Raw genomic sequence first — 15,936 nt, forward strand, 5'->3', positions numbered from 1 at the left:
CCCCCAAAGTAGATAATCCCGTGAAGACATCACCACATTGAACTGAATCAAATACCACACGTAGACAAAATGAACTTGGAAGAATTGAGATCCAACCCTTCCTTTATAAAGCCAACAGGACAGTTTATCTCGCGGTGAAGGCAGAGACCCCGACTGATGGGTCAGCCTCCTCCACATAAATTTTCTGTCTTGGAGACTGACTGAGTAGTGCTGAAAAAACATTTTTAGAGTTATATGTGTGGCTTGTGCAGATAAAACAGGGAGGACAGGGAATAAGATTTACTTCATTTGTTTGTCCATCATCACTCCAAATATAAACAAGTGTCCATTGACAATACAACCACAGGTCCCTGACAGCGCCGGAGGAATCTCTCCACACGTCTGCTGTCTTTTCCTTTCAAATAAAGAAAAAAAACAAGTTGTTTTCTATTAATAGCAAATTTTCATGTCCTAAAGTTCAGTAGGCCTATTTATTTGATTATAAGCACATGTTCTTTTTCAAGTTAGTTCTTCTGAACACACATGCGCAGTTGAAACATTCATAATATCATTACTAAACCAGTTTCTATGTCGTACAACCAAAGTTCGTTATTTGGCAAAAAAACTTTGTGGTGCGACACTGACTGAAAAAAAGAGTTGATATCACCATTAATAAAAGTGCTCTTGAACAGAGAAACACAGAACAGCCACTCATTCATAAAACATATTTAAGATTTAGCCTGATTGTTGTTATCTTGTGATCGCTATAATGATACTATAATGTTTACTGTACGCTGTTATATACCACATAACCGCCCCAGACATATAAAAACCGTCCATCCACAGCCGCCGGGTGTGTCCGCTTCTCTCGCGAGTCACCTGCTTTTCTTCACACATCACGATTATTCTTAATAGTTCCAGGAAGATTCCAGAGTTCTAAACGGTCGTATCTCAGCCAGATATTGTCCTATTCTAACAACTCATACATCAATAGAAAGTCTATTTATTCATCTTTCAGATTATGTAAAAATCTCAATTTCGAAAAATTTACCCATAAGACTGGTTTTGTTGTCCAGGGTCACATATGTTCTTACATTCATATTATTACACGAAGGGACGTTTAAATTAAAACATCAGACGTAACACACCTCAGTGGTTGGAGACACACTTAATATGCGCGCGCGCGCGCGTGTGTGATTTTGTCTAGTCTCACTTCATGATGTTGTATTTATTATATAAAGCACATCAACAACAAATACTATGTACTACAAAAGAACAGTAACACACTTAAGTACAAAACAAAGATTTGATAAAGAAAATGTCTTTGCCACTAAAGCGCGAAACGTGACTTTTATTTTGAAAGACGCGTATTGTTTACGGAACGGAACGCGTTGAAGAGGAAGTTGCGTCGGAAAGGGGGATTTCGCGGGAGCAGACGAAGATGGACGAACGCAAACTGAAGCAGAAAGTTAACGCGGGGTTTAAAATGCGCGGATTAATCCTGCGACCGTATGTCACATTATAATCCTACATTACTGTTCGTGACTAAGAAACAAGGACGTGTGGAACAATAATGATATTACTCGTGAATATTAAACTTACACTGACAGCACCTTAATGAACACTCATGAATGACATTTGTGTTTTTATTTTGTTTGGTCAGTGAGTCGAGTCGCTATCTGCTGCAAGTTCTGGAGTCTGTCAGTGAAGCAGATCTCGATGAAGTTCTCGAGCGAATCTTAGATGCAGTTGAAAAACAACCACGTAAGATACGTCTATGACAGTGAGGATGCTGTGTGTGTGATGAAGACGATGATGCTGATGATTATAATGACGTGTTCCCTGTACTGTGTGTTGTTAGTGTCGTCCAGCATGATTGAGGTGTCTGTGGTAGAAACCGCCGTGCAGGACTGCAGTCAGTCATGTGATGAGACCATGTGAGAGTTTCTCTACAGCATATGGTCTCGCTCACTGCTCACGTTGTTTACTGTCAGTGACATTCATGTTCTGTTTATCGCAGAGAAAATGTTTTCAACATCATTGGAGCTTTTGATGTGCCTCGATTCTTCTACAGCACAGAGAGAAAGAAATTTGTACAGTAAGCATCATTTTCTCCTATCTTGCCACTGCCAGTTTATGAAATGTTCATAGCAGATCAAGTGCATGTGTAGCGGAGGCCAGCGAGAGAGAGCCGTGCTCAGTCCCCGAGCTCATGAGGCGCGAGGCCGCGGTCTTTAGCCTCCTCGTTAGAGCCCCGTCTCCCATCCGGACCCGACGCTTGTTCGAGGCCCGTGCGGAGCGAGTAGGACTGGTTACACATGACATTTGAATTGTTTATTCAGATAAGATTGAATTACGTTTAACCGTTTAGTTTACCTTATAGCACCTCAAATATGACCTCTGGCTTTTATTTTTTACAGTATTAGCATGACAACCCATCGGACCCCCAAACTCTGTGGTCAATCCAGAGATAAAGCGGAGCTCTTCAGAGAGCGATACACCATCTTACAGCAGGCAAGAGTCTTTGCTTTTGTTTATGTACTCCATCATTTCACTACTGTGCTTCATCGACACTGAAGTTTATTAATTGATATTTGGTATTTATTACAATAATACTAATCTTTTAAAATAATTATATAATAATAAATAATGACAGGAATGCATGCGGCCCAAATCATCTCATCATTACTGTATGTAATTACTCTACGTCTTTATGTTGTTCTGTATAACAGCGGACGCACAGACATGAACTTTTCACCCCTCCTGTGATTGGTTCAGCTCCAGAAGAAGGAAGAAATAAATTCCAGGTAAAAATAAACATGACTTCCAAGCTTGTTTTAGTGTGTATATTCTGTATTTTGTGTGTACTTTGTCTCGTGTATATGTTGTATATTATTGTACGCTGATGTTCACCCACCATTACACTTCTGTGTTTTGATACTCTGATGAATGGATGGATGTGATTGTAATAAGGTTCATATTGGACTTACAGCTGAAGACAGTAGAGGCTCTTTTGGGCAGCACGGCTAAACTCGGTGAGGTGATTGTTCTGGGAATGATCACACAGCTGAAAGAGGTATTCACACACCTGTTAATAACGCTGTCAGAACTGAAAGTTTACATCGTAATGAAAATAAAAGAAAGTCCCAGACTAAAATGCGTGTTTGAGATAAAAGCAGCTTACACAGACAGATCTTAAAATATATCAGTGATATTGTTTAGTCTCAAGGTGCTGCACATCAGTTAATGTTTTGTATCAAGTCATATTTCTAAAAGGTAATTTATAAAGGCCTGCTCCTGGCTTAAACCGCCTCTATGACAATGGGTGTTCGATTAGTTCATGCTAAAATACACAATATTACATTCACCAGCTACAGTGAGTGCACACAACACCCATAGAGACCTGCGTGTCAGGAACCCGATGGCTTTATCAGAGCACTTTAGAAAGTTGTATTTATATTGGTCGGATAATTTTGTGGCACTTTCAGGGAAAGTTTTACCTGGAGGATCCCAGTGGTACGGTGCAGCTGAATATCTCAAAGGCAATATCCTTCCCATGTGTATCATGAAACATGTTTAAGTGTCTCCATCCTGTCGCAGAATGGTATCTGTTTGTTCCTTAATGCTGGTCATACCAGTTTCACAGTGGTCTGTACACAGAGTCTTGTTTTGTCCTGGCAGAGGGTGAGTCCACAAGAAACGTATGTTTGTTCTTTCCCTGGATTGTGGAAAAGTTTCACGTCAAGTTTTTCCCATTTGCAGGATGGTACGAGGATTCTGTGTTTCACGTTAATGCTTTTGGGTTCCCACCCACAGAACCCTCTTCTATCACCAGGTTAGGATATACTAGATGACCCATCATTTAACCAACATCATTCTACGTCTCGCTAGCTTTTGCTTTTCTATGTCCACTGTTCAGGGCATATTATGGCAATATAAACTTCTTTGGTGGTCCGTCAACTACCGCGGTCAAGACGTCAGCCAAACTGAAGCAGCTGGAGGAGGAGAATGAAGACGCCATGTTTGTTGTCGTGTCAGATGTGTGGTTGGACAGTGTGGAGGTACTGGAGAAGATTCACACCATGTTTGCAGGTGAAAACAAAACCATGTCAAATGTTGGAACAGTTTTACTGTACATGTATTCATTTAGCAGACACTTTTATCCAGAATGAGTTAGATTTAGAACATTTTCTCTACCAACTACCCTGTTATTATAAGTGATGAGCTATTATTATGGGTTAGGAGGGGCAGTTGAAGTGCTCTTGAGCAAGGCACCTAAGCTGTAATTACTCCACGGGGGGTAAGGGTGTGTGTATGGTCAATACAGCTGTGTGTGTGCATCTGGTTGGGTGAAATGCAGAGCACTTATTCCAATTAAAGGAGATGGTACACGACCACACGTCACTTCAGTTTAATAACTGAGCTAGCAGCCAGTCGATGTAACATTGATTTTTCCTCACTTAATTTAGAGTTTCAGTCAATGTATTATTTCATTGTAACTTATCCGATTCATTGAGTGCACTGAAATAACACTGTTAGTAAAGACACATTTCACACACGGCTGTAATTATAGAATCACAGAATCACTCCACAGAACAGCTTTGTGGGCTAAAATGTGTTTGTCAAGCACTTGACAAACATGCAGGAAATATATAAATACAGTTGATAAATGAAAAAAGAAATCTGAATGATCAGAGTTGAAGTTGTTTTCTGAATAACTCAAATGTGCTTTTGCAGGGTATTCTGCTATGCCACCCACATGCTTCATATTTTGTGGGAATTTCTCTTATGCACCATATGGTAAAAACCAAATAAAAGCACTCAAAGGTTTGTTTCATTTAAGAACATTTGTTCCTGCATTCATTTATTCTAAAGTGACAAGAGTTAAACAAACTATATGTTGTTTTTAGAGTCTTTTAAAGCACTTGCTGACCTCATTTGTGAGTATCCCAGCATTCACAAAAGGTAAGACTCTCCTTAGTCTCTCATAACCCTGCAAGCGTAGTGTATTTCTAATGCAGTGAAGTGTTTTTTCTTTCTCACATGAAGGTTGTGTTATGGACTCATTTGACCCGCTTTGAATGTGTTCTTGCAGCAGTCGTTTTGTGTTTGTTCCTGGCCCACAAGACCCAGGACCTGGCGCTGTATTACCCAGGTATTTTACTTTCCATTGGTTACTGTATGTCAGTTTTTATCAAACACTGAAACTCTTTACTTCACTGAATGAAAACGATTGTGTTTGTGATCACAGACCTCCTCTGGCTGAGCACATCACAGAAGAATTCACACAGCGAGTTCCCTTCTCTGTGTTCACCACCAACCCCTGCAGGTATCTGGATGGACTCTTCCTTTGTATGTATGTGTGTGTGTTTGCATGGTCTGATTTGAGTTTCATTCACCCTCATCAACAGGATTCAGTACTGCAGTCAAGAGATTGTAGTGATTCGAGAAGATCTCGTCAACAAGATGTGCAGGAACTGTGTACGAGTCCCCGGCACCAACTTGGACATTCCAAGCCATGTGAGTTAGATGTTTGTTTTCCTGTCATTTCTTTCTGTGTTGGTATCCTGAACATTAAAGTTCACACCATCCAAACATCTGAGGCCACTAGTGAAAATATGACTTATGTCATGATTGTTTTTGCTCTCGACACAAATTTCTTGGGATGTTTTTTAATTTCCGAGTCAATTCAAATAAAGGTGCTTAAAAAGGAAGAAGTACAGAATTATTTTTTATATAGATGTATTCTCTGAATATTAAAAACAATCAAATAGATGTTCAGAATGGCAGTGTGAGACAGTTGCTCGAACAAAAACTGTATGTGACACTTGTGTATTTTTTGGTCGGTCATTTTTCAAAAACGACAACTACATTGAGAATAAACAGAGAATATCTTTATCAGTCAAGTGAAGTTTTAATTTTAAACCTCTTTTCGTATTTGTTCACAATTGCACATAGTTCTGGCCAGGTGTTTCAGAACATTTGTAATGTTACGTCACAGACTTCTGCACACACCAGAGGTCACAGAACAACATGGAATGAACTGAGTGTTCCTGTAGCTTGATTGGTAGAGTATTGTTGTTGCAACGCAAAAGTCATGGGTTTGACATCAGATAGAGTCTGCCAAATGTCTAAATGTAAATGATTCTGAAAGTCTTTGTTTTTCTTTATCATCAATAATAATTTGGGAAATTATGTTCAGTTTCACTTCTGTAGCACGTTTTTAGAATGAAGCATTTTTACCAAACAGCAGAGCTTTAATAGTAAAGAAGCTTTACAAAACACATCTGAGTGGAAAAAAAATTATCTGAGAAATGTGTTTCTTTATATACATCAGATGTCACCCAATGAGAATTGCTTTCTTTAGATGTGAACAGACCAATTTTTTAAATAATAAAAAAGCAGGCATATATTTGCCAGTTACTGTATTCCAGATGACTTTCAGATGAGATGGCAGTAAAGTTGACCTTGCATTTGTTCAACAGTTTGTGAAGACCATCTTGTCACAGGGTCACCTGACTCCTCTCCCTCTGTATGTCTGCCCAGTGTACTGGGCGTATGACCACACCCTAAGGGTCTATCCTGTGCCTGATGTCATCATCTTCGCTGACAAATACGACCCATTCAACATCTCCAACACGGACTGTCTGTGCATCAACCCGGTACATTTATGTCTTTGAACTTGAAATAAATTTACGTGGCTGATCATTCAGTGTGTGATACTGATACACATGATGAAATCTGTTGCTCTCTTTCTTTTGCAGGGCTCTTTCCCAAGAAGTGGCTTTAGCTTTAAGGTGTATTATCCTTCCAACAGAACTGCTGAAGACAGGTATGACTTAATGAACACAATCAAAGTCCTCCTGAATGTTTACAGATTTAGGGGCGGAATCCCGGACAGGTATTAGTTTAAATCAGGACTAGGCCTTAGTTAAACTAGGATATTTAAGTCGTTTTTAAAAACATACTTTATAAAAAACATTACTGTGTGCATCTTGAGACAAAACAATCACAGTGATCTTTTTTAAGACGTGTCAGTGTAAGTTGTTTTTATCAAGACACCTCTAACATTTAAGTTAGTTTGGGACTGGTCTCAAGCCCTGTCTGGGTAACCGCTCCTTAAAGGCCTTGGGCTATTACCAGGGCCGGATTATCCAATGGGCATTATGGGCACAGGCCCAGGGGCCCATGAGTGCTTGGGGCCCAAGAAAGGGGGAGAAAATGTTTTCGCTATATTCATTCTGCCGTGTGCCTCTCTGGCCGAACACACAAAAGTGCGCACACAAAACCGTGTTTCTAACGTACGCAAGTCTGTCTCTTGATTTAATAACTTTTACAAGCCCTTTAGCAGCTTTTGTTCAGAAGCACAATGCGATAAATCAAGCGACTTTCCGATAAACTTTAGCTTTCAGTGGGAAAATGTCCCCCGCGAGCGCAAGGTCTCTCTTTCCCCGCGCAGGGATCGTCTCATTGAGCGGCAGGAAGAAGCAGCACATTCCACAGGTGACTCCTGAATAAAATGAGTACAAAACAGCATTTCCAACAACCTGTCACTGTTATCGACTGTTTGAATGTGTAAACATGAACCCATTTCGTCTGTAAATATGCACATGGTTACCATGACAGAGGCTGTGTGAAAGAATATAGCCAAAATCGCCGCTTTTTATAGAAACTGAAAAGATGTAAATGAGAACGGCTTTATTGTGGTGAATATAAGATATAGGTTAAGTTAGAATACCCTCACGGTTGTCTTTAAAATCTTAAAAAGGTAAGAGTTTTTTTTACATGTATTTGGTGTGTCTTCGCCAATAATGAATTTTATATTGATGTTGATCAGGTCTATCTGCCTTAATTTACCGATTTTTAGCCTAAGTTATTAGAAAATCCAGAGTGCTTTTACATACATTGCAAAATGTTTACTTACACAGACTCGTAACAGTATAACTAATATTCGTTAATGCTGTTTACCATTACACGCTTACATAAGAACGTGAGTCGCGAAGTGCTTGTTACACAAATAAAGTTGAACAAATGGACAAATTACTCTTATAGTATAATCATTGACAAAGTCTGCCCTTTTATTCTTAGAAAAATGAATATGTTTATGTATGTGGGGGGGGTCTACAAGACACTTGTGCCCAGGGGCCCCTGAATTCTTAATCCGGGCCTGGCTATTACCTTCACTTCTGTTTTATTTCTCTTCTTTACAGCAAACTGCAAGGGCTTTAAAGCTGACAAGACACTGGAAAAGAACCCTGATGTCATGTTTTTCATTGTTGTATTTGTATCAACTCAAAGTGTTTAGTCCTTTTTAAGGAAAATAAAAACAGAAAAAATATTTGGGTGGCATTTTTTACAGCCTAGTTTTCTCAACACAGACATTTTTGGCTGTCTAGCAATCCAATTCTTTCTTTCACTGTTAAACATGTAAACCTGCAAAAGACATAAATGTTATAAATGTGGGGGTAGTCGTGGCCTAATGGTTAGAGACTCCGCTTGTAAACCAAACGTTGCCGGTTGGAGCCTCAGTACCAGCATGGATTGTAGGTGGGGGTAGTGAATGATCAGCGCTCTCCTCCACCTTCAATACCACGGCTGAGATGAGACCCTTGAGCAAGGCACCGATCCCCCCCAACTGCTCCCTGGGTGCCGCAGCAATGGCTGCTTACTGCTCTGGGTGTGTGTGTGTTACTCACTGCTGTGTGTGTGCTCTTGGATGGGTTAAATGCAGAGCACAAATTCCGAGTATAGAACCCCATACTTGGCCTCACATCACTTGACCTTCACACTGGGGTTCTGATTCAATACAGCATGCGTGTAAATTGATTTTCAGTCTTGTCCTGCTCAGTTCAGCGGCAAACACTTTGAATCTGTCAATCGTGTGTCAATAAGCGAAGTATTTATTTGGGGGGAAATGAGTCTTATGGGTGGGCATGTTCCCCTTACTGTATGCGGTGGTTATGCCCCTTGCATGAAGAAGAAAATAAAAACAAAGAACTCATCATTTTAGCATGTGACACATGCGACTCCATTTGTTGGGTATAATTGCATCAGGTTTGTGCATTTTAATTCACAGAAATCCAACAAAGTTTGTTGTCTCCCAAAAATGGTGTCCTTTTTGTCACATCCATATAATACATGTTTAAACCACTTTCAAAACAGAAAACTTGTGCATAGACTGATGTTTTTCTGATGTTTAAACTATCAACAAGGTCTTAGTGAAATATAAACAGATGATTCAGTATATTGGTAGCAAACACATTCTCTGAGTGTTTTTATGTCAGATCCATAACGCTGGAATTCCCCTATTGATGATGAGCTTTAGTATGTCTGACCACAAACGCAACACGAGCTAATACAAATGAAGCTGATTGTGGACAAACTAAGCAAAACATAACATTTAATATTTAAGTGAAAGTATTTTGGGCAAGAAATAGATTAATCAATTATAGTTAACGAGTCAAAATGCAGAAATCCTATCAGCCTTGATCGCTTTTTGTCCCACTTCTCACGTGCTTCCCGCACTGCATCTCAAGTACCTTGCACTGCACTTTGATAGATGTTAAAAATGATATATCTACTAAACATATGCTCCCAACGTCTAAACTGAATACATTTCTCCCAAACAAATGTATATACAGTGTGCAACATCTAGTATTCAGAAAATATTCAGTGAAGTAACTTACACCTTGTCTACAACACGTGTTCGGCGCAATGTGATGCAACAATAAAAAATATCAAGAACAAGGTGTTTGTCGTGAGGACAGCATTTCTGTTTATAATGAGTTCTATAGTCCTATGTCACGTCGCATCGTGCTGCTCACATGCGGGGCAGATAGGGTGTTAGCGTTACCAGCCTGTACGTCGCAAATGTAAGGTCGCGCAAGTTCAAAACTCTATTATTTCATTGCCTTCCTGTTTAAAAACAACTGAAACACATATTCAAACATTGCATTATTGAATATATTATTAAAGCAAACTTCCAACCTACCTTCCATCCTAGTCGGATGAGAAAAACAAGATGGTTCAAGACAAGATGTTAGAAAACGTTGGGTCCTTGAAGGAGAAATTATACATTGGCTGAAAAACAGTGTGTAGACAAGAATTTCTGTGTGGTTAAGTTAAAAGAGCGTACAATTCTGAGTTACAATTTGGAAAGCAAAAAGACCAAGTAAAATAGACTCAAACAGTTTTGGTATTCCAACTAACACCCATATTCACTTACCAGGGCTCTAGACTGCAACCAAAATGCTTGCCAATGCGATCGTTTTTTATAAGGGTTGGATTGGTGCCAGTGAGTAAAACAAATTTTTGTCCCGCCAAAGATTTAGTTTTACATTTCATGTGATTTATGAGTAGTGAATGATGGGCTTGTGATAAGTGAGCGAGCAGAGAGCTCGTGCACTCCCTCTTGTCTCCAAACTAAAGTGTGTGTTTGACTTCATTCTGTGTTGCGCAAATCAAACGCTCGATCTCACGGAACATTGATGTCATATTCAGCGCTTAATTAAAACGAACACCAATTATTTACCAATAAACACCAATAAATTAATGTTACACCAATTACTTTTATATATGGGTACATCATTTTAGAACAGAAAAAGTCACTTCCAAAACTGTGGCAACAGAGATGGAAACAATTCATGTATTTAAAATTGTGTTTCCATCTCTGTTGCAACATTTTTGGAAGTGTCTTTTTCTGTTCTAAAATGATGTACAGAAAAATATGTCTCTCCAATATTGTGAAGTTAGACTGCATACCATGCTCAACCACTAGATGTCAATGTACCATACGGTTTCTTTAAATGCGACCAAACTACAGGACCTACAGAAAAATTAATATTAACATAAATTAAGTAAAATATAAATATTTATATTAGACACTAGCCAAACACAGACTGGAAGTTAACTGCAGTCCCAGCGTGCGCATCCAATGAAACGTTCTATTCTGTATCCATGTACAAGTCATTGGTGTTTGGTGATGAGTTTTTGGCTCAAGGTCTGCATTTAAAGTCACACTAAAGGTATTCAGCTGGGATCAGGACTTGGCTTCATGCAGTCCAGACAAGTTCTTTCACACTGACTGAATCAATCATTTATTTTTTTACTTTGCCTTATACACTTGTCTGGACACAGAGGCATTGTTATGTTGAAATAGAAAAGGGCCCTGTCCAAGCTGTTGCTAAGAAATTAGAAGCACACTATCGCCTAGAATATCATTATATACTGTAACTTTAAGATTTGATAAAATCTTAAAATGACCATTAAGAAAAATAAAATGACTTAAGTAATCAAACCTGTTCAATAGAAAGAGTTGTTCTTTGTAAATATAGTGTAGCTTACTTGACACTAGTAATCCTTGGCCTCCTTTTTGCAATGTTTGTGTTAATTGTGTGCATACTCTGGCCAGGTTACAGTCCTTTAATATTTTTGAGGTCAGTGCTTGATTATTGTTGAATAAAGCTTCTGCATCCCTATAGGATGCATGTCCTGTCTTATTTAATACATGTAGAGAAACTTTATATTTCAAAATTCAAATCACTCACATGGTATAAAACAGAAAAACAGAAATGGGACAAAAAATATGAGTCAACAGTTTTTGTACTCTACATTTAGTATCTGATACTGACTGTGAAAACCGATCTAAAGTAATTTTTTTGTGATTTACCATTTAAATAATCCCTAATAAGAACATTGTGAAAATATAACTTCATTATTGATATATTTTGTTGTCTTTAATATTAACTAAGGGCATATCAAAGATTGAAATCATAGTGAATTAATGGATTAAATCAAACTTTGATTCTCATTCATTAAAAACTGCATGAGACTTCAGGTTTCACATGCAAGGTCACGTATATTTGTTCATAGTAAAAATGCTGCTTTTGCCTAAAATGCAGCCAGGGACAACAGTGCTAAATTACTTACTAGTTTTTATTATAAGTGGAGTGGATGTCTTTGTTTAAACAGCTTGCACTGTGTGAACATATCTGTCTAAACAGTGCACACAATAAGATATCAAATGGAATACGATTGTAAACAATGTATGTTCAGTAAAAATACTTTATTTACAGTTACATACGATATGTTAAACTTTTACTTGGATTAGACAAAAACGGTTCTTAAAGTAAACTGGTGCTCTCCAATCTTCCCACCTTTCACTTTCTGTCAGAAATATAGGGTCACATGGCAATAAAAGTGTTCATTTAGCAAGGTCTATATACCACCATATGCATACTTTATGTATATGCTTCTTGTGCATGTACGTGCTTGTGTATAAGTAATGCAATAAGTAAAAGTAAAGAAAAGACATATGCACTAGTGGTGCTTAAATGTTTGTGAACCCTTAAGGATTTTCTGTATGTTTGCATAAATGTAACCCAAAACATTATCAGTCGTTCAGATAAATACTGAAAGCAGAGAGCACCCAATTTAAAAATGAGATAACAGTTTATATTTCTTTTTTTTTTTTGAGAAAAAGGATCCAGTATTATGTCTGTTAGTGGCAAAGGTGAACTCTTTAACAGCATGCTCACACTTGGCCCGGTTGCTCTCAACTGTGCCAAAGCGCGATTGTTATTTTTTATAGTGACAGCTGAACTTCAGGGAGGATATAAACAGTGGCATAATTTACAACATGGTTTACGCTCACACTACCCCTTTCCGAAACCAAACTGCGCTCGAGCCCACCTCTTCCAATCAGGCCAGGGCACAGTAAGAGAACTGTTCCGGAGCGCGGTTGTGAGTGCTCACACTAGTGACTAGTCAATCGAACCAGGCTTTAGGTTTCAAAATGTGCCCAGGCGCCCCTTATCTGGATGTGACTTCCTTTGTACAGCAATATACCTGCAACTAACTTCTTCTCAATGACTTTGCAGAATTGTAGCCCATATGTCCAAAAAAAATTTTGGACCACATTGTCCACATGATCTTTAGGCGGATAGCAATGTTCTGTTTGGAGAGCAGTGCCTGTCTCCTTGCAACTCCATGAACACCATGGTTGTTCAATCTATCCCTGATGGTGCACTCATAAACATGATAGAGGTGTTAAGTCAGGGGCGTCGACTGACTATGGCAGGGTGGCTGCCATAATGAGAATCTGCCCAGTATCTCTCAAAACGCAGAATGAGTTCTGCACTCTAAGAAATCCTCTGAGTATATCAAAAGTGGAGACACAATGTAAATAAAAGATTGGTTGTGCAGTTTTGACAGTTTAATTAGTTTTGAACTGACTGACAGCTTCAGTTATTAAAAATAATATAAAAACAACTTTTAGTAAAAATGGGAAGGTCCCAAATAAATTGTAAAAGATTATTCATGGAAACATATTTTTCATTTATGCAGTGTGTGTGTTTCTCCTTTCAGAAACCATATAGATTACCTATGTGGGTCCTACCTTGAGCCCATGTGAGCAACCTATATGGGGTTCATTGTGTTTGCCCATGTGAGACCTGCATGGGTTGTCCATGAGGGCCCAATATGTGTTTTCCGATTTAGAACCCATTTAGAGATCACCTATGTGAGTCTTACCTTGGGCCCTTGTGGGCAGCCTATATGGGACTGATTGTGTTTGCTCATGTGCGATCCATATGGGTTGGCCATTAGGGTCCAATATGTGTTTTCCCAATCAGAACCCATATAGACATCACCTATGTGAGTCCTAACTTGGGCCCATGTGATTAGCCTATTTGGAACTGATTGTGTTTGCCCATGTGAGATCCATATGGGTAGGCCCTGAGGGTTCAATATGTGTTCTCCCATTCAGAACCCATATACAGATCAACCATGTAAGTCCTACCTTGGGCCCATGTGGGCAGCCTATATGGGACTGATTGTGTTTGGTCATGTCTGACTCATATGGGTTGGCCATGAGGTCCCCATATGTGTTTACCCATTCAGAACCCATATACAGATCAACCATGCGAGTACTACCTTGGGCCCACATGGGCAGCCTATATGAGATTGATTGTGTTTGCCCATGTGAGAACAATATGGGTTGTCCACGATGGCCCTACATGTGGAACTCATTTGGCACCCATACACTTATTTCCCATAAATGACCCATATGGGACCTATATAGGGAGCCCATGTGTGACCTATTTAGCTTAACCGAGCGGGCCCCATATAAAATGCCCAAATTGGGACCATGCCCACTTGATACCTATGTAGCCCCACTATAAACCATATGGGGCCCACATGTACATGTTGGCTGGGAAGTGATGAATGTGAAATTATTAGAATGTCAAAGTATATTTAAAGGTCCCATTCCCCGCGATCCCATTTTCAACCTTTAGTTAGTGTGTAATGTTGCTGTTAGAGCATAAACAATATCTGCAAAATAATAAAGCTCAAAGTTCAATGCCATGCGAGATATTGTCTTTAACAAAATTAGCTTTTCAAGGACTACAGAGAACGGCTGGAATCGGACTACAGCCCTCTACTTCCCAGGTATATGACTTTTAATAACCTGCGCCCAAAGAAATATGCCACAAAAGGGGCGAGTCCTTCCTTAGAGAAGAGGAAGAGCCACTGGAGTAGTGTTTGGTTATCAGAGATTGTAAACGTTTGACTGAGCTCCACTCTAAACGACTTTCACTTTCATCACAGTCCTACAGCTGGTAATGAGAATTCAGCTACACACATTCTAAGATAACCAACCATTAAATCTACACAAATTGTACTATAAGCAGAAACAAGACATCACCTCATCAAAGTTGAAACACATGCACTCCCAAACGCCCTGATTTATTGACTAGACATACATCTGATGGAGGTGATGTTCATAGATAAGGTATGTATGAAATGCATCACAATGAATCTTCTGGACATCTTAAAGACAAAAGTGATTAAAGAAGAAATTTGATGTGATGTGAACACACTATTAATATTTACACAATGCAGATGATCAAAGAATTACAGCCATTTTCAGTGGTGGTGGAGGATGAGGAATTATGAGCAAAGATCCATTTCAAAAGAGGTTGTTATCAAAAAAACATTTACTTTACAGTAGAACGCCACTTCTCTATACCACTGCTGTGTGCCACAATGTACAGCATCGGCTAAAGTGAACTGTTTTCTCATTTTTGAGACGCATGCATAGAGCTCATTGGTTCAATTGATTCAAAGCTTGGAAAAGCTTTGTTTCTCCCATTACTACCTGCAGATCCACAAGAGGGCACTCCCCCCAGATCTATACATTCACTCTGGACTACAATTCCCACAATCCTTAGCATGGACTCATTGTTCCTAACTATTGTCACCTGTGTCTCATTACCCCTGTCTACATAAGCCTGGTTTTTCACTTCTGCGAAGTCTTGTTTAGTGGTTAACTGCAATTCTGGTCGTGTGCTATGGTAGAGTTTAGGATTTATTTACCGTCTTGTGAACCTTTGCTGCCTGCCCAGACCATTGCCAGTTTCATTGTATATGCCTGTTTTCTGCCTGCCCTGACCATTGCCTTTATCGTTTGTGGATTGAAGCTGCATTTGGATATCTAACCCCTGAGGCTAAGAGCAGTTTTATAACAATTACTCTCCTCCATTAGCACAACACACATTTATCACAGACTTTTACTTGTGTTTACATCTCTTAATGTAATGATGTGTTTTTGCTGAATTAAATGTTCTTTGTGGTTTAATAGTAGCATGTTTCCTAAAGGAAATGTTTCTGCTGCTTATGTTTTGTCATTTTCTTTAACGTTCTTTCCACCACGTAAAATAATTTTGATGTAACAAACATACATTTAATAGCATGTCTGCAAAAGCTTTTGGATTTCCTTTTGTATTTGTGTAAAATGATTGTTGGCCAGGGTCTACAGGTCTGTTGGTGTTTTTCTACAGGTTGGATAAGTGTAGGGTTTCTGTGTTACACACTGGGTAAGGTCTTGTGGTATGGCCAGCATCTACAGGAGTGGTGAGCGAGTTGGGATGTTTTTGCATGTTGGGTAAGTATGTGGTT

General features: G+C 39.1%; 1 protein-coding gene across 4 annotated transcripts; it reads left to right on the top strand.

The window, feature by feature from the left end:
• The first annotated feature begins 1,383 nt into the window (after nt 1-1,383).
• Nucleotides 1,384-10,536, top strand: pole2 (polymerase (DNA directed), epsilon 2). 4 transcript variants are annotated; one of them, XM_057344767.1, is made up of 19 exons: nt 1,384-1,488; nt 1,643-1,743; nt 1,841-1,916; nt 2,000-2,077; nt 2,400-2,493; nt 2,712-2,786; nt 2,972-3,055; nt 3,468-3,524; nt 3,615-3,663; nt 3,742-3,814; nt 3,899-4,071; nt 4,717-4,806; nt 4,890-4,944; nt 5,075-5,134; nt 5,231-5,308; nt 5,391-5,499; nt 6,465-6,641; nt 6,744-6,811; nt 8,190-10,536. In XM_057344767.1, the coding sequence occupies exons 1-19, from the start codon at nt 1,421-1,423 to the stop codon at nt 8,206-8,208; spliced, it is 1,584 nt and encodes a 527-aa protein (XP_057200750.1). In that variant the 5' UTR covers nt 1,384-1,420; the 3' UTR covers nt 8,209-10,536. The 4 variants fall into 4 exon arrangements, 3 of the variants coding, with proteins under 3 accessions (XP_057200750.1, XP_057200749.1, XP_057200751.1); XR_008963742.1 differs by lacking the exon at nt 8,190-10,536 and having other exon boundaries at nt 6,526-6,641; XM_057344766.1 differs by lacking the exon at nt 8,190-10,536 and having other exon boundaries at nt 6,744-7,696.
• Nucleotides 10,537-15,936: the final 5,400 nt, after the last annotated feature.

Source organism: Triplophysa rosa, linkage group LG10, assembly GCF_024868665.1.
Source record: "Triplophysa rosa linkage group LG10, Trosa_1v2, whole genome shotgun sequence".
Taxonomy (NCBI): domain Eukaryota; kingdom Metazoa; phylum Chordata; class Actinopteri; order Cypriniformes; family Nemacheilidae; genus Triplophysa; species Triplophysa rosa.